The sequence below is a fragment of the Oncorhynchus nerka genome, linkage group LG15 (assembly GCF_034236695.1).
Source record: "Oncorhynchus nerka isolate Pitt River linkage group LG15, Oner_Uvic_2.0, whole genome shotgun sequence".
Classification (NCBI taxonomy): Eukaryota; Metazoa; Chordata; class Actinopteri; order Salmoniformes; family Salmonidae; genus Oncorhynchus; species Oncorhynchus nerka.
Window position 1 is genome coordinate 18,590,059 of NC_088410.1, and position 19,673 is coordinate 18,609,731.

A 19,673-nucleotide genomic window follows, 5' to 3' on the forward strand; every position below is an offset into this window, starting at 1 on the left:
AGCCTCGAGCCTATAATGTGACGGGAGAGAGAGGGTGTGTTGCAACAAGATCATCTTGACTGTCACTTTACATTATTGAGCTGTGGAGTTTGCATGGATGACACCGGTTTGTTACTTTGTAATGTTTAAATACCTGTAGGTTATAGGGTCCGTAGGCTACCGAGTTTGACCGTTTCTCCTGTGTGCCAATGACCGATTGCCAAATGGGTAAGTTCACTTTTTTAATTTGTTATTGCATTTCAATTCAGGGTCTAAAATGTTATTCTCACCTGTGAATGGAAGCGTTGCTACCAAAACTAATCATAGTGGTAGGCATTATTATCTTGAATTACCCTACCTGTTTTTAACATCATTGTAACAGATTTTCTACAAATTAATATACGTTTTCATGGTCTTGCAAGAGGAACTATGTCCTTTCCTTCCTTTCCACTGACATCCCTCCTGTTTCGAAACACTCTGAAGAATGATCATGACAGAAAGGGGAATGGTAACACCTTGATGAATGAACGACTACTTCATGCTCAGTTGTCATGACACCTAAAAGGATGGAGGACTTATTGTAGCCCGAGTGACAGTCTGTTTGTGGTATCATACCAAGTCCTTGTCACTCATTGCCATGCTATAGCCATGAGTTGACAACAGCACAGACATGTCTGGGACCTGGCTTGTTTTATTATGTGTTAAACAAATATAGCATCTCCAAACTACTTTTCCTTGCGATACAAAAAAAAGGTTATTATGTAGCTAAATTGCATTTCTTGTTAAAATGCATTGTAAATTATTACATAAATATGTCATCCCAAAACTTAATTTCATGGAGTTACACATATTATTTTGAAGCTAAATAGTATTTTGGTCATGTCAGTGTGTGAGTTTCGGGTCATATTACAGGCTGTATGAAGGCTGTAGAACAGAAACTAGTGGTTAGCTGTTTAACAGCAGTATAATAGCCCATATCTAACACTAACGAACCAAAACTGCTGCTTGTTGATATTTTTTTTAACCTCTTAAGTTAGAGCCAACACCCTCCTCTGGTTCGCATGGATGCATAACTACACACACACACACACACGCACACGCACGCACACACACACACACACACACACACACACCCCCAACCATGGCTCATGGTTGCCATGCTTGGATGAAGATAAACAACGTGAGTTTGGTTAGAAGCTCTTTGCAGTTCTTTTATATTCCTCCTAATGCATTACTTTTCACAGCTTCACCATCACATAGAAAACACCCCAACATGGTGTGTCTGGATATCTAGCCTGCTATAACTGAACTGGGTAATATCACATTCACTATTGCATTAACACAGTAGCTCATGCATTTGCATACCACACACAAAGTTAGGAGCCGAGAGCTCATCAGGTGGGAGTATAGACAGACAGTTGTGGGATGAAGGGTTGTGAAAGAGAGAGTGGAAACACAATGTGATGGGATACCTGTGTACTGTATCTGAATGGCTTGTGGTGATGACTGGTATCGTTCCTTGGCGAACGGGCTATTTCTGGCCTTGTTCCTGTTCATTTGATGCTAAATCTCTCCTGTGGTCGGTTCAGTGGTTTGCCTGTAACGTGCTTTTCATTTGGTTAAGATCATCTTGCAGATGTACGGAACAGGGGTTTGTTTTTTACTGTCGGCCGTCTGATGAGATGTTGTGGACTTCTGGTGCTTCTGAACGGACGCTTCTTCCTCTTCCTCCTCCATTGTCCTCCTCTTCTTTGTCATCATCATCCTCCTCATGTTCTTCTTCTTCTCCTCTTTCTCCTCTTCCTTTTCAATCCACTCTCCTCCCTCTTCCTCCATCTCTTCTCTACTTCTCTTCCTCCATCTCTTCTCTCCTTCTCTTCCTCCATCTCTTCTCTACTTCTCTTCCTCCATCTCTTCTCTACTTCTCTTCCTCCATCTCTTCTCTACTTCTCTTCCTCCATCTCTTCTCTCCTTCTCTTCCTCCATCTCTTCTCTACTTCTCTTCCTCCATCTCTTCTCTCCTTCTCTTCCTCCATCTCTTCTCTCCTTCTCTTCCTCCATCTCTTCTCTCCTTCTCTTCCTCCATCTCTTCTCTACTTCTCTTCCTCCATCTCTTCTCTCCTTCTCTTCCTCCATCTCTTCTCTCCTTCTCTTCCTCCATCTCTTCTATACTTCTCTTCCTCCATCTCTTCTCTCCTTCTCTTCCTCCATCTCTTCTCTCCTTCTCTTCCTCCATCTCTTCTCTCCTTCTCTTCCTCCATCTCTTCTCTACTTCTCTTCCTCCATCTCTTCTCTCCTTCTCTTCCTCCATCTCTTCTCTCCTTCTCTTCCTCCATCTCTTCTCTCCTTCTCTTCCTCCATCTCTTCTCTACTTCTCTTCCTCCATCTCTTCTCTCCTTCTCTTCCTCCATCTCTTCTCTCCTTCTCTTCCTCCATCTCTTCTCTCCTTCTCTTCCTCCATCTCTTCTATACTTCTCTTCCTCCATCTCTTCTCTCCTTCTCTTCCTCCATTTCTTCTCTACTTCTCTTCCTCCATCTCTTCTCTACTTCTCTTCCTCCATCTCTTCTCTCCTTCTCTTCTTCCATCTCTTCTCTCCTTCTCTTCCTCCATCTCTTCTCTACTTCTCTTCCTCCATCTCTTCTCTCCTTCCATCTCCTTCTCTTCTCCTCTCTCTTCTTTTACTCATCTCCTTCTCTCCTCTTCCTCGATCTCCTTCTCTTCTCCTCTCTCCTCTTTACCATCTCCTTCTCTTCTCCCGTCTTCAGATAATAACCCTCCTGTTGTCATGTCTCCACTACAGTGCCTTCAGATAATAACCCTCCTGTTGTCGTGTCTCCACTACAGTGTCTTCAGATAATAACCCTCCTGTTGTCATGTCTCCACTACAGTGTCTTCAGATAATAACCCTCCTGTTGTCGTGTCTCCACTACAGTGTCTTCAGATAATAACCCTCCTGTTGTCATGTCTCCACTACAGTGTCTTCAGATAATAACCCTCCTGTTGTCGTGTCTCCACTACAGTGTCATCAGATAATAACCCTCCTGTTGTCATGTCTCCACTACAGTGTCTTCAGATAATAACCCTCCTGTTGTCATGTCTCCACTACAGTGTCTTCAGATAATAACCCTCCTGTTGTCATGTCTCCACTACAGTGTCTTCAGATAATAACCCTCCTGTTGTCATGTCTCCACTACAGTGTCTTCAGATAATAACCCTCCTGTTGTCATGTCTCCACTACAGTGTCTTCAGATAATAACCCTCCTGTTGTCATGTCTCCACTACAGTGTCTTCAGATAATAACCTTCCTGTTGTCGTGTCTCCACTACAGTGTCTTCAGATAATAACCTTCCTGTTGTCGTGTCTCCACTACAGTGTCTTCAGATAATAACCTTCCTGTTGTCGTGTCTCCACTACAGTGTCTTCAGATAATAACCTTCCTGTTGTCGTGTCTCCACTACAGTGTCTTCAGATAATAACCTTCCTGTTGTCGTGTCTCCACTACAGTATCTTCAGATAATAACCCTCCTGTTGTCGTGTCTCCACTACAGTGTCTTCAGATAATAACCCTCCTGTTGTCGTGTCTCCACTACAGTGTCTTCAGATAATAACCCTCCCGTTGTCGTGTCTCCACTACAGTGTCTTCAGATAATAACCCTCCCGTTGTCATGTCTCCACTACAGTGTCTTCAGATAATAACCCTCCCGTTGTGATGTCTCCACTACAGTGTCTTCAGATAATAACCCTCCTGTTGTCATGTCTCCACTACAGTGTCTTCAGATAATAACCCTCCTGTTGTCATGTCTCCACTACAGTGTCTTCAGATAATAACCTTCCTGTTGTCGTGTCTCCACTACAGTGTCTTCAGATAATAACCTTCCTGTTGTCGTGTCTCCACTACAGTGTCTTCAGATAATAACCTTCCTGTTGTCGTGTCTCCACTACAGTGTCTTCAGATAATAACCTTCCTGTTGTCGTGTCTCCACTACAGTGTCTTCAGATAATAACCTTCCTGTTGTCGTGTCTCCACTACAGTATCTTCAGATAATAACCCTCCTGTTGTCGTGTCTCCACTACAGTGTCTTCAGATAATAACCCTCCTGTTGTCGTGTCTCCACTACAGTGTCTTCAGATAATAACCCTCCCGTTGTCATGTCTCCACTACAGTGTCTTCAGATAATAACCCTCCTGTTGTCGTGTCTCCACTACAGTGTCTTCAGATAATAACCCTCCCGTTGTGATGTCTCCACTACAGTGTCTTCAGATAATAACCCTCCTGTTGTCATGTCTCCACTACAGTGTCTTCAGATAATAACCTTCCTGTTGTCATGTCTCCACTACAGTGTCTTCAGATAATAACCCTCCTGTTGTCGTGTCTCCACTACAGTGTCTTCAGATTTCACTGCAGATGAGAGGTTGGAGATTGAGAGCATGAAGATGCATAAGAGAGACCTGCTAGAGGACATCCATGTAAACACACGCACACACACACACACACACACACACACACACACACACACACACAGGTCTATGGTCTATGAATCACCCTTGTCTGAACATCCTTTTCCAGAAGCTAAAGATGGAGATTGACAAAGTCATGGCTGAAGTTCAAGACTTTGAGTCTACAGAGGAGAAGTGAGTGGCCTTTAATCTTTTATCCTTCCTTAACCATTATCACTGTTCTTCTTTTTAACCATTAGGCTTGTGCATTCCCTATTCATTCCCTATTCACCTCTATTCATTCCCTATTCACCCCCTATTCATTCCCTATTCACCCCTTATTCATTCCCTATTCACCCCCTATTCACCCCCTATTCATTCCCTATTCACCCCCTATTCACCCCCTATTCATTCCCTATTCACCCCCTATTCATTCCCTATTCACCCCCTATTCACCCCCTATTCATTCCCTATTCACCCCCTATTCATTCCCTATTCACCCCCTATTCATTCCCTATTCACCCCCTATTCACCCCCCTATTCATTCCCTATTCACCCCTATTCACCCCCCTATTCACCCCCTATTCATTCCCTATTCACCCCTATTCATTCCCTATTCACCCCTATTCACCCCTATTCATTCCCTATTCACCCCCTATTCATAGCCTGCTCACCCTCTATTCACCCCTATTTATAGCCTGCTCACTCCCTATTCATTCCCTATTCACCCCCTATTCATAGCCTGCTCACCCCTATTCATTCCATATTCACCCCCTATTCATCCCTAATCAGTCCCTGTTCATTCCATATTCACCCCCTATCCATCCCTAATCAGTCCCTGTTCATTCCATATTCACCCCCTATCCATCCCCTAATCAGTCCCTGTTCATTCCATATTCACCCCTATCCATCCCCTAATCAGTCCCTGTTCATTCCATATTCACCCCCTATTCATCCCTAATCAGTCCCTGTTCATTCCATATTCACCCCCATTCATCCCCTAATCAGTCCCTGTTCATTCCATATTCACCCCCTATTCATCCCCTAATCAGTCCCTGTTCATTCCATATTCACCCCCTATCCATCCCCTAATCAGTCCCTGTTCATTCCATATTCACCCCCTATTCATCCCCTAATCAGTCCCTGTTCATTCCATATTCACCCCCTATTCATCCCCTAATCAGTCCCTGTTCATTCCATATTCACCCCTATTCATCCCCTAATCAGTCCCTGTTCATTCCATATTCACCCCTATCCATCCCCTAATCAGTCCCTGTTCATTCCATATTCACCCCTATTCATCCCTAATCAGTCCCTGTTCATTCCATATTCACCCCTATTCATCCCCTAATCAGTCCCTGTTCATTCCATATTCACCCCTATTCATCCCTAATCAGTCCCTGTTCATTCCATATTCACCCCCTATTCATCCCCTAATCAGTCCCTGTTCATTCCATATTCACCCCTATTCATCCCCCTAATCAGTCCCTGTTCATTCCATATTCACCCCCTATTCATCCCCTAATCAGTCCCTGTTCATTCCATATTCACCCCCTATTCATCCCCTAATCAGTCCCTGTTCATTCCATATTCACCCCCTATTCATCCCCTAATCAGTCCCTGTTCATTCCTTATCCATCCTTTACATGTGTTGTCCTTTATGAACTATGTGGTCATCTTTTATGAATGTATTATTCTTTGCTGATGAATCACTTCTTCACTAGTTGAACATTTCCTGTCCTGTAGCTAACAACCCAGACAATGAATTACACCGACCTACTTCACTGCATCGTGTTTGTTTACAAGGTCATTTGTTAAGAAGTTATTCTGTTATTGTTTTCTCTCTATGCAGCAAAGTCCTTGAGAAAGGAAAGCAGTTCTCAAGCGGGAAGAAGAAATTCAACATGGACCCTAAAAAGGTGAGTGAACAAATGGTCTGTCATCGTGAGAGAGAGAGAGAGGGGAGGAGAGTAGCGAGAGCAAACCGCATCCTGTCCCCTCTGTGTGGGGGGAGGAAATGTTGGGGGGGGGGGGGGGGGTTAGGAGCATGTGAGACCACCTACAAGTAAGTACACACCTACAGAGACACACTGAAGCCATGATGACATCATACTTGACCTATGAACCACAGCTCTGTATAGTGGCTGGAACAAATTATGACATTTTTCCTCAATTCTTACAAGGTTTAGTCTGAGAGAGTGGTACAGTCCACTCATATCACCTTTGAATGTTTGGACACAGGAAAGTGGTTTGTGTGTGCGTGCGTGCGCGCGCGCGTGTGTGTTTGTGCCTGAGCCACCTTCTCAGGTCAATCAGAGGCTCCACTATGGGCTTCCTTTCTGACAGGAAGATGCATCTGTCATAACAGCAGCAATGCCTTGTGTGTCTCATTAAGACAACGCACTGTGGTTAAAGTTCAACCACAGCATCATAGTTCATAGCTATGACAACCATCTCACAACATGCATCTGTTGTCACCTTCTATTCTCCTGGACTAGATACAGAGTTAGGTAAAGAATACCAGCTATCTGAGTCAGGGAAAGACATTGGTGGAATGTAAGGTGATGTCTGAAGTTAAATCGTGTGTTACTGCTGGTCTGGTGCAAAACCCTGTACTTACCACTAGCTCCCTCAAGACTAGGGTTGGTGACCACTGCTCTAGTGGCTAAAGCTATTTACATCCAGTAGCTCTCCAAGACTAGGGTTGGTGACCACTGCTATAGTGGCTAAAGCTATTTACATCCAGTAGCTCTCCAAGACTAGGGTTGGTGACCACTGCTCTAGTGGCTAATGCTATTTACATCCAGTAGATCACCAAGACTAGGGTTGGTGACCACTGCTCTAGTGGCTAAAGCTATTTACATCCAGTAGCTCTCCAAGACTAGGGTTGGTGACCACTGCTCTAGTGGCTAATGCTATTTACATCCAGTAGCTCTCCAAGACTAGGGTTGGTGACCACTGCTCTAGTGGCTAAAGCTATTTACATCCAGTAGCTCTCCAAGACTAGGGTTGGTGACCACTGCTCTAGTGGCTAAAGCTATTTACAACCAGTAGCTCTCCAAGACTAGGTTTGGTGACCACTGCTCTAGTGGCTAATGCTATTTACATCCAGTAGATCACCAGGACTAGGGTTGGTGACCACTGCTCTAGTGGCTAAAGCTATTTACATCCAGTAGCTCTCCAAGACTAGGGTTGGTGACCACTGCTCTAGTGGCTAATGCTATTTACATCCAGTAGCTCTCCAAGACTAGGGTTGGTGACCACTGCTCTAGTGGCTAAAGCTATTTACATCCAGTAGCTCTCCAAGACTAGGGTTGGTGACCACTGCTCTAGTGGCTAATGCTATTTACATCCAGTAGCTCTCCAAGACTAGGGTTGGTGACCACTGCTCTAGTGGCTAAAGCTATTTACATCCAGTACCTCTCCAAGACTAGGGTTGGTGACCACTGCTCTAGTGGCTAAAGCTATTTACATCCAGTAGATCACCAAGACTAGGGTTGGTGACCACTGCTCTAGTGGCTAATGCTATTCACATCCAGTAGATCACCAGGACTAGGGTTGGTGACCACTGCTCTAGTGGCTAAAGCTATTTACATCCAGTAGCTCTCCAAGACTAGGGTTGGTGACCACTGCTCTAGTGGCTAAAGCTATTTACATCCAGTAGATCACCAGGACTAGGGTTGGTGACCACTGCTCTAGTGGCTAAAGCTATTTACATCCAGTAGATCACCAGGACTAGGGTTGGTGACCACTGCTCTAGTGGCTAAAGCTATTTACATCCAGTAGATCACAAGGACTAGGGTTGGTGTCCACTGCTCTAGTGGCTAAAGCTATTTACAACAGTTGACTATTGACACAGAATGTAACTTTTCCCCTCAGTTACAGTGCTGATGAGAAAGAGGAAGAGATATTGAGTTTTAAGGAATAGTGAATTTTTTATAAACGGTGCCCTAATTCCGTCTCAAGCTTTTAGGAAGTCTAGTCAAACAGATGGAATCAATGAGCTCATTCTGAAACAAGACAAACAACAGCATTTAACAACCAATCACAGATCGGAAGGCTGGTGTGTGTGTGTGTGTGTGTTACTCACTCTTATCACTGTAAAAGCTTTATAAAAGTGTTATATTTAAAGTGTTTTATAGTATCTGACTGACTAATTGTCTAATTGACTGGGTGATGTATTGGTTAATTGATGTCTGTTTTAAATCATTCTAGGGTATAAACTACCTGGTAGAGAACAAGCTTCTGGAGAGGAACCCTCAGCCAATAGCAGAGTTCCTTTACAAGGAGGAGGGGCTCAATAAGACTGCTATTGGAGACTACCTGGGAGAGAGGTACAGTAGGGACATGGTTATGATGATGATGATGATGATGATGCTGATGATGATGGTGGTGGTGATGATGATGGTGATGATGCTGATGATGATGGTGGTGGTGACGATGATGGTGATGGTGGTGATGACGATGATGGTGATGATGATGACGATGATGATGATGGTGTTGGTGGTGGTGATGATGATGGTGGTGGTGGTGATGATGATGATGATGATGATGATGGTGGTGGTGATGATGATGATGGTGGTGATGATGATGATGATGATGGTGGTGGTGATGATGATGAAGCGCCGATGGCTGAGGAGAGAGGACAAAGGGGGAGATTTTCGAGGAGTTGGGAGACAGTGAATTCATATGAATAATAATATGATGATAGCTCTTGTAGTTGGTGTCTCTCCATCTGCTCAGTCTGCTTGTGTCTTTACAGAGAAGACCTCCACCTCCAGACGCTGAAAGCCTTTGTGGACCTCCATGAGTTCTCAGACCTCAACCTGGTACAGGCACTGAGGTAGGTTGACGGGCTGTTCATCAACTAACCTTTCAATTCTCAGTTATGTTAAAATGACAGAATACATTTGGTCAAATAACTGTAGATGACTTGGGCTGAAGTTGTAGTATGAAGGCAGAACACAGGAGCTCTGTGAGCCTGACTGGTCTGAACCCCCTGTCTGAATGTCTGTCTGTATGTCTCAGGCAGTTCCTGTGGAGTTTCCGTCTGCCCGGCGAAGCTCAGAAGATTGACCGCATGATGGAAACCTTCGCCACACGCTACTGTGACTGTAACGCGGAAGTCTTTCAGTCTACAGGTGTGTGTGTGTGTGTGTGGTGTAACCACTCGCTACTGTGACTGCAACACAGACATCTATCAGTATAGAGGTGTGTGTGTGTGTGTGTGTGTGTATGTATGTGTGTGTGTGTGTGTGTGTGTGTAGATGTACTGTATGTGTTCTCATTCCCCTGAAATCACAATTTAAACTGTGTATAATGTCTACATTTCTCTGTGTTCCCTCAGACACCTGTTACATCCTGTCGTTTGCCATCATCATGTTGAACACCAGCCTCCACAACCCCAACGTGAAGGACAAGACCCCTCTAGAGAGATTCATCTCTATGAACAGAGGCATCAACAACGGAGGGGACCTGCCCAATGAGCTGCTCACGGTGAGACACAACATCCAATCAGAGAGGCCACATAGGTCACATCATCAGGAAGTAGTAGTTCATTGACCAATGAGATGTTCATGGTGAGACACAGCAGCCAATCAGAGAGGCCATATAGGTCACATCATCAGGAAGTAGTAGTTCATTGACCAATGAGATGTTCATGGCGAGACACAGCAGCCAATCAGAGAGGCCACATAGGTCACATCATCAGGAAGTAGTAGTTGGTTGACCAATGAGATGTGTATGGTGAGACACACCGGCCATTCACAGTGTTCATATAGGTCACATGACCCTGAAGTATTGTGATCGGCCGCTATGTAGCAATGGGGTTTGGTTTGATTGGTTTGAATTCTACTTTGATAGCAGTGGAAAAATGTAGTTGTATAAAAACTAAACATAATATATGTCAAACCAGGAAATGGCCCTTACTTCATCAGCTGGCTTCTCTGCTGTCTCCCTCTTCAGAAACTGTACGACAGCATCAGGAACGAGCCCTTTAAAATCCCAGAGGATGATGGGAACGACCTGACCCACACCTTCTTCAACCCCGACAGGGAGGGATGGCTCCTCAAACTAGGTGAGACACCCAACAACATGGTCATGATATCATTTAGCTGACGTACCTCTTAAATACTGTTGCTCCGCCCTTCACAGATATCCAGAGATGCTATTAGCTGATTTACAACTCAAACCTGGAACATTAAAAGCCAGCACCTACCCTTTCCTGTTAGACTCTGTAGTCTAGTGGAGCAAACCAACAGTAGGATGCAGTCTAGGTAGTAAACAGACAAAAGCCGTAGCATATCTACAGTATGTCAGATGTGTGTGTGTTTGGTTGGTCAGGAGGCAGAGTGAAGACGTGGAAGAGGAGATGGTTCATCCTGACTGACAACTGCCTCTACTACTTTGAGTACACCACTGTAAGTCTGCTACTTTGAGTACACCACTGTAAGTCTGCTACTTTGAGTACACCACTGTAAGTCTACTACTTTGAGTACACCACTGTAAGTCTCTACTACTTTGAGTACACCACTGTAAGTCTACTACTTTGAGTACACCACTGTAAGTCTGCTACTTTGAGTACACCACTGTAAGTCTGCTACTTTGAGTACACCACTGTAAGCCTCTACTACTTTGAGTACACCACTGTAAGTCTCTACTACTTTGAGTACACCACTGTAAGTCGACTACTTTGAGTACACCACTGTAAGTCTGCTACTTTGAGTACACCACTGTAAGTCTGCTACTTTGAGTACACCACTGTAAGTCTACTACTTTGAGTACACCACTGTAAGTCTCTACTACTTTGAGTACACCACTGTAAGTCTACTACTTTGAGTACACCACTGTAAGTCTGCTACTTTGAGTACACCACTGTAAGTCTGCTACTTTGAGTACACCACTGTAAGCCTCTACTACTTTGAGTACACCACTGTAAGTCTCTACTACTTTGAGTACACCACTGTAAGTCGACTACTTTGAGTACACCACTGTAAGTCTGCTACTTTGAGTACACCACTGTAAGTCTGCTACTTTGAGTACACCACTGTAAGTCTACTACTTTGAGTACACCACTGTAAGTCTCTACTATTTTGAGTACACCACTGTAAGTCTCTACTACTTTGAGTACACCACTGTAAGTCGACTACTTTGAGTACACCACTGTAAGTCTGCTACTTTGAGTACACCACTGTAAGTCTGCTACTTTGAGTACACCACTGTAAGTCTCTACTACTTTGAGTACACCACTGTAAGTCTACTACTTTGAGTACACCACTGTAAGTCTCTACTACTTTGAGTACACCACTGTAAGTCTCTGCTACTTTGAGTACACCACTGTAAGTCTCTACTACTTTGAGTACACCACTGTAAGTCTACTACTTTGAGTACACCACTGTAAGTCTGCTACTTTGAGTACACCACTGTAAGGCTGCTACTTTGAGTACACCACTGTAAGCCTCTACTACTTTGAGTACACCACTGTAAGTCTCTACTACTTTGAGTACACCACTGTAAGTCTACTACTTTGAGTACACCACTGTAAGTCTGCTACTTTGAGTACACCACTGTAAGTCTGCTACTTTGAGTACACCACTGTAAGTCTACTACTTTGAGTACACCACTGTAAGTCTCTACTATTTTGAGTACACCACTGTAAGTCTCTACTACTTTGAGTACACCACTGTAAGTCTACTACTTTGAGTACACCACTGTAAGTCTCTACTACTTTGAGTACACCACTGTAAGTCTCTGCTACTTTGAGTACACCACTGTAAGTCTCTACTACTTTGAGTACACCACTGTAAGTCTACTACTTTGAGTACACCACTGTAAGTCTACTACTTTGAGTACACCACTGTAAGTCTCTACTACTTTGAGTACACCACTGTAAGTCTCTACTACTTTGAGTACACCATTGTAAGTCTCTACTACTTTGAGTACACCATTGTAAGTCTCTACTACTTTGAGTACACCACTGTAAGTCTCTCCTACCTGTCTACTCCTCTATGTCCATCCCTCTCTCCATCTCACTGACCCCTTTCATTTACATTACATTACATTTACATTTACATTACATTTAAGTCATTTAGCAGACGCTCTTATCCAGAGCGACTTACAAATTGGTGCTTTCACCTTATGACACCCAGTGGAACAGCCACTTTACAATAGTGCATCTAAATCTTTTAAGGGGGGTGAGAAGGATTACTTTATCCTATCCTAGGTATTCCTTAAAGAGGTGGGGTTTCAGGTGTCTCCGGAAGGTGGTGATTGACTCCGCTGTCCTGGCGTCGTGAGGGAGTTTGTTCCACCATTGGGGGGCCAGAGCAGCGAACAGTTTTGACTGGGCTGAACGGGAACTGTACTTCCTCAGTGGTAGGGGGGCGAGCAGGCCAGAGGTGGATGAACGCAGTGCCCTTGTTTGGGTGTAGGGCCTGATCAGAGCCTGGAGGTACTGAGGTGCCGTTCCCCTCACAGCTCCGTGGCAAGCACCATGGTCTTGTAGCGGATGCGAGCTTCAACTGGAAGCCAGTGGAGAGAGCGGAGGAGCGGGGTGACGTGAGAGAACTTGGGAAGGTTGAACACCAGACGGGCTGCGGCGTTCTGGATGAGTTGTAGGGGTTTAATGGCACAGGCAGGGAGCCCAGCCAACAGCGAGTTGCAGTAATCCAGACGGGGAGATGACAAGTGCCTGGATTAGGACCTGCGCCGCTTCCTGTGTGAGGCAGGGTCGTACTCTGCGGATGTTGTAGAGCATGAACCTACAGGAACGGGCCACCGCCTTGATGTTAGTTGAGAACGACAGGGTGTTGTCCAGATCACGCCAAGGTTCTTAGCGCTCTGGGAGGAGGACACGATGGAGTTGTCAACCGTGATGGCGAGATCATGGAACGGGCAGTCCTTCCCGGGAGGAAGAGCAGCTCCGTCTTGCCGAGGTTCAGCTTGAGGTGGTGATCCGTCATCCACACTGATATGTCTGCCAGACATGCAGAGATGCGATTCGCCACCTGGTCATCAGAGGGGAAAGGAGAAGATTAATTGTGTGTCGTCTGCATAGCAATGATAGGAGAGACCATGTGAGGTTATGACAGAGCCAAGTGACTTGGTGTATAGCGAGAATAGGAGAGGGCCTAGAACAGAGCCCTGGGGACACCAGTGAGTGAGCGCGTGGTGAGAGACAGATTCTCGCCACGCCACCTGGTAGGAGCGACCTGTCAGGTAGGACGCAATCCAAGCATGGGCCGCGCCGGAGATGCCCAACTCGGAGAGGGTGGAGAGGAGGATCTGATGGTTCACAGTATCGAAGGCAGCCGATAGGTCTAGAAGGATGAGAGCAGAGGAGAGAGAGTTAGCTTTAGCAGTGCGGAGTGCCTCCGTGATACAGAGAAGAGCAGTCTCAGTTGAATGACTAGTCTTGAAACCTGACTGATTTGGATCAAGAAGGTCATTCTGAGAGAGATAGCGGGAGAGCTGGCCAAGGACGGCACGTTCAAGAGTTTTGGAGAGAAAAGAAAGAAGGGATACTGGTCTGTAGTTGTTGACATCGGAGGGATCGAGTGTAGGTTTTTTCAGAAGGGGTGCAACTCTCGCTCTCTTGAAGACGGGAGGGACGTAGCCAGCGGTCAGGGATGAGTTGATGAGCGAGGTGAGATAAGGGAGAAGGTCACCGGAAATGGTCTGGAGAAGAGAGGAGGGGATAGGGGCAAGGCGGGCAGGTTGTTGGGCGGCCGGCCGTCACAAGACGCGAGATGTCATCTGGAGAGAGAGGGGAGAAAGAGGTCAGAGCACAGAGTAGGGCAGTGTGAGCAGAACCAGCGGTGTCGTTTGACTTAGCAAACGAGGATCGGATGTCGTCGACCTTCTTTCAAAATGGTTGACGAAGTCATCTGCAGAGAGGGAGGGAGGGGGAGGGGGAGGAGGATTCAGGAGGGAGGAGAAGGTGGCAAAGAGCTTCCTAGGGTTAGAGGCAGATGCTTGGAATTTAGAGTGGTAGAAAGTGGCTTTAGCAGCAGAGACAGAGGAGGAAAATGTAGAGAGGGGGGAGTGAAAGGATGCCAGGTCCGCAGGGAGGCGAGTTTTCCTCCATTTCCACTCGGCTGCCCGGAGCCCTGTTCTGTGAGCTCGCAATGAGTCGTCGAGCCACGGAGCGGGAGGGGAGGACCGAGCCGGCCTGGAGGATAGGGGACATAGAGAGTCAACGGATGCAGAAAGGGAGGAGAGGAGGGTTGAGGAGGCAGAATCAGGAGATAGGTTGGAGAAGGTTTGAGCAGAGGGAAGAGATGATAGGATGGAAGAGGAGAGAGAAGCGGGGGAGAGAGAGCGAAGGTTGGGACGGCGCGATACCATCCGAGTAGGGGCAGTGTGGGAAGTGTTGGATGAGAGCGAGAGGGAAAAGGATACAAGGTAGTGGTCGGAGACTTGGAGGGGAGTTGCAATGAGGTTAGTGGAAGAACAGCATCTAGTAAAGATGAGGTCGAGCGTATTGCCTGCCTTGTGAGTAGGGGGGAAGGTGAGAGGGTGAGGTCAAAAGAGGAGAGGAGTGGAAAGAAGGAGGCAGAGAGGAATGAGTCAAAGGTAGACGTGGGGAGGTTAAAGTCGCCCAGAACTGTGAGAGGTGAGCCGTCCTCAGGAAAGGAGCTTATCAAGGCATCAAGCTCATTGATGAACTCTCCGAGGGAACCTGGAGGGCGATAAATGATAAGGATGTTAAGCTTGAAAGGGCTGGTAACTGTGACAGCATGGAATTCAAAGGAGGCGATAGACAGATGGGTAAGGGGAGAAAGAGAGAATGACCACTTGGGAGAGATGAGGATCCCGGTGCCACCACCCCGCTGACCAGAAGCTCTCGGGTGTGCGAGAACACGTGGGCGGACGAAGAGAGAGCAGTAGGACTAGCGGTGTTGTCTGTGGTGATCCATGTTTCCGTCAGTGCCAAGAAGTCGAGGGACTGAGGGAGGCATAGGCTGAGATGAACTCTGCCTTGTTGGCCGCAGATCGGCAGTTCCAGAGGCTACCGGAGACCTGGAACTCCACGTGGGTCGTGCGCGCTGGGACCACCAGATTAGGGTGGCCGCGGCCACGTGGTGTGGAGCGTTTGTATGGTCTGTGCAGAGAGGAGAGAACAGGGATAGACAGACACATAGTTGACAGGCTAGAGAAGAGGCTACGCTAATGCAAAGGAGATTGGAATGACAAGTGGACTACACGTCTCGAATGTTCAGAAAGTTAAGCTTACGTAGCAAGAATCTAATTGACTAAAATGATTAAAATGATACAGTACTGCTGAGGTAGGCTAGCTGGCAGTGGCTGCGTTGTTGACTTTGTAGGCTAGCTGGCAGTGGCTGCGTTGTTGACACTACACTAATCAAGTCGTTCAGTTGAGTGTAAAGTTTCTACAATGCTGCTATTCGGGGGCTAGCTGGCTAGCTAGCAGTGTTGATTACGTTACGTTGCGTTAAAAGAACGACAATAGCTGGCTAGCTAACCTAGAAAATCGCTCTAGACTACACAATTATCTTTGAAACAAAGACGGCTATGTAGCTAGCTATGTAGCTAGCTACGATCAAACAAATACCTTTCAATACCTCTCCATTCCTCCTTTAAGTTCATCTACATCTCTCATCACCTTCTCCTTCCTTTCTAACTTCCCTATTGATTTTCATCCCTCCATCTCTCCCCCGTCCAATGAAAACATTCCCTCTGCATCGGTTATATCCCTCCACACCCCTCCTTCCTTGGTCCCTCCCTCCATCCTCTACTGCAACTCCCTCCATCCATCCCTCCCTCTCTAAACACCTTCCTCTAACCTCACCTCTCTCTACAGGACAAGGAGCCCAGATACATCATCCCTCCCTCTCTAAACACCTTCCTCTATCCTCATCTCTCTCTACAGGACAAGGAGCCCAGAGACATCATCCCTCCCTCTCTAAACACCTTCCTCTAACCTCACCTCTCTCTACAGGACAAGGAGCCCAGAGACATCATCCCTCCCTCTCTAAACTCTTTCCTCTAACCTCATCTCTCTCTACAGGACAAGGAGCCCAGAGACATCATCCCTCCCTCTCTAAACACCTTCCTCTATCCTCATCTCTCTCTACAGGACAAGGAGCCCAGAGACATCATCCCTCCCTCTCTAAACTCTTTTCCTCTATCCTCATCTCTCTACAGGACAAGGAGCCCAGAGACATCATCCCTCCCTCTCTAAACTCCTTCCTCTATCCTCATCTCTCTCTACAGGACAAGGAGCCCAGAGACATCATCCCTCCCTCTCTAAACTCCTTCCTCTATCCTCATCTCTCTCTACAGGACAAGGAGCCCAGAGACATCATCCCTCCCTCTCTAAACTCCTTCCTCTATCCTCATCTCTCTCTACAGGACAAGGAGCCCAGAGACATCATCCCTCCCTCTCTAAACACCTTCCTCTATCCTCACCTCTCTCTACAGGACAAGGAGCCCAGAGACATCATCCCTTCCTCTCTAAACACCTTCCTCTATCCTCATCTCTCTACAGGACAAGGAGCCCAGAGGCATCATCCCTCTGGAGAACCTGTGTGTGAGAGAGGTGGTGTATGCACGCAAACCGGTAAGAATACAATACCCTTAGACACTCATCCTTCAGTGTGTGTGTGTGTGTGTGTGTGAAAGAGTGAGAGCGCACTACTCACCCTTACTTATCCTTCCGTGTGATTGACTTGATTGCTCCTGTCTGTCTCTCTGTGTTCCTCAGTACTGTCTGGAGCTGTATAACCCCAACAGCAGGGGTCAGAAGATCAAGGCGTGTAAGACAGAGACAGACGGCAGAGTGGTGGAGGGGAAACACCAGTCGTACATGATCTGTGCCGCTACTGCTGAGGAACGAGACACATGGATAGAGAGCATCAGGTACTACGCATGGAAGAACACACTGGTGGGAGGAGCTACAGGAGAATACACACACGCCAGTGGAGGCTGGCGGGAGGAGCTATAGGAGGTATTGGCTGGAATGGCATATATGGAACGGAGTCAAAGGAGTCAAAAGGTGTGGTTCCCATGTGTTTTGATGTGTTTGATACCGTTCAATTGATTCCATTCCAGCCATTACAATGAGCCCATCCTCCTATAGCTCCTCCCAGTTCCACCACACACACACACACACACACAGATAGATAGACAACACAGTGACTAGGGTCTCCCGACCAATCAGGAGGCAGACATTCCAGAACGTCGCGATTCAAAACCAAAGTTTGCAGGCAAAACCTTTGCAGTGGTTTTAGTGAAGGTAGTTTGACACTCGTTAAAAAGAACCTCTGTGGTCTCCATCTTACCAACTATGATTTAGTATTTGATTTAAGCGGTAGAGCAGTGACCTAGGCAGTGACGTACTGTAGTTCCTCTATGTTGCCTAGGCTGGGCTTTTAGAGGCTACACACGCAATCACCACACCATTAACAACCCACCATCCTGATATCTCACATTATAGAGCCAGCATCACCAAGGACCCCTTCTATGACCTGGTGTCGGTGCGTAAGAAGAAGGTGATCAACCAGGCTCCCCAAGACTGAGACAGGACAGCACCCCCTGTGGATCAATCACAGTACTGCATCACAGAGGGAGGGTGGAACCCCTGCAGCAAATAGTACAATCAATAGACTTAGGTTCAGGTTCAGTTGAACTGACTAAGCATTGGGAACCTGGACACTTTCAACAGTGAGAATGAGGACCTTCTACCTTAAAAAGGAATTAGAAATGAACTTTTGTCATAATGAGAATTGAGGGATAATTAGTTTTGTTGCAAGAAGAGTTCCTGAGAAGACTGCTGGGGACTGATTTGGACTTTAATCTGGATGGAACAGGTGGAACTGTGTACTGTCTGGAAGAGGAACTTCTCCTTTTCAACCCCCACCGTGCCAAAGGACTTCCTTCTTACCCTGTGAGATGAAATACTGTCATTGTCAACAGCTGTCAACGTGACCTGTACATACTGTGTGTTGAGGTGGTGACAGAAGCGAAGCCAAGAGAGCGGTTTCTCATGTACATACTGCAGATAGATACGACCTCAAGCATGGCTGATTCCACCTACTGTCCTTGTATGACTCTTTGATTGTGTCCCAAATGGTGCCCTATTCTCTATACAGTGCACTACTTTCCACCAGAGCCTTATGGACCCTGGTCAAAAGTGGTGCACTAAATAGGGAACAGGGTGCCATTTAAGATGCTGTTATAAGACCTCTGTGTCTGGTTTATCATACCTGTTCTATGTACTGGATGTACATCATGCTAATAGATACCACCTCGATCGTTGCTGGCTTCGCCAACTGTACTGGGGCGGCAGTATTGGGCCAGTAGCCACGAGGCCGCTGGTTCGAATCCCCGAGCCTCCTAAGTGAAAAACTGTTGATGTGCCCTTGAGCAAGGCGCATGACCCATAATGCTCCTGTAGATTGCTCTGGATAAGGGTCTCTGTTAAATGACTGAAATGTATTTGTCTCTGTATGCTAATACTGTGGAGAGGATCTCTGAGTCGCCTGGTTATTGTATCTGTTCTGTGCACTATGTCTATAGATGAGACTGCATTCACATCTCACCAGGAAGTCAACACAGTATTTATATCACAGAGGTGAATAGAGACAGCATACAAACACACAAACAACTCTTCTGTCACCGTCATGCCACACAAGCACCAAACACACACAGAACCTGGGAGTACACACACAGAACCTGGGAGTACATATACACAACCTGGGAGTACATATACAGAACCTGAGAGTACACACACAGAACCTGGGAGTACACACACAGAACCTGGGAGTACACACACAGAACCTGGGAGTACATATACAGAACCTGGGAGTACACACACAGAACCTGGGAGTACATATACACAACCTGGGAGTACACACACAGAACCTGGGAGTACATATACACAACCTGGGAGTACATATACAGAACCTGAGAGTACATATACACAACCTGGGAGTACATATACAGAACCTGGGAGTACACATACAGAACCTGAGAGTACACATACAGACCCTGAGAGTACACATACAGAACCTGGGAGTACACATACAGAACCTGGGAGTACATATACAGAACCTGGGAGTACACACACAGAACCTGGGAGTACACACACAGAACCTGGGAGTACACACACAGAACCTGGGAGTACACACACAGAACATGGGAGTACATATACACAACCTGAGAGTACATATACACAACCTGAGAGTACACATACAGAACCTGGGAGTACACATACAGAACCTGAGAGTACACATAC

At 46.3% G+C, this 19,673-nt stretch overlaps 1 protein-coding gene across 1 annotated transcript; it reads left to right on the forward strand.

Moving 5' to 3' along the window:
* LOC115118040 (cytohesin-4-like) lies at positions 1-18,913 on the forward strand. Its single transcript, XM_065001182.1, has 13 exons — positions 1-207; positions 4,365-4,447; positions 4,548-4,612; positions 6,270-6,336; positions 8,633-8,751; positions 9,180-9,260; positions 9,446-9,558; positions 9,765-9,913; positions 10,382-10,493; positions 10,760-10,836; positions 16,926-16,997; positions 17,142-17,296; positions 17,874-18,913. Exons 1-13 carry the CDS (start codon positions 189-191, stop codon positions 17,953-17,955), a joined length of 1,194 nt encoding a protein of 397 aa, XP_064857254.1. The 5' UTR covers positions 1-188; the 3' UTR covers positions 17,956-18,913.
* The last annotated feature ends 760 nt before the right edge of the window (positions 18,914-19,673 follow it).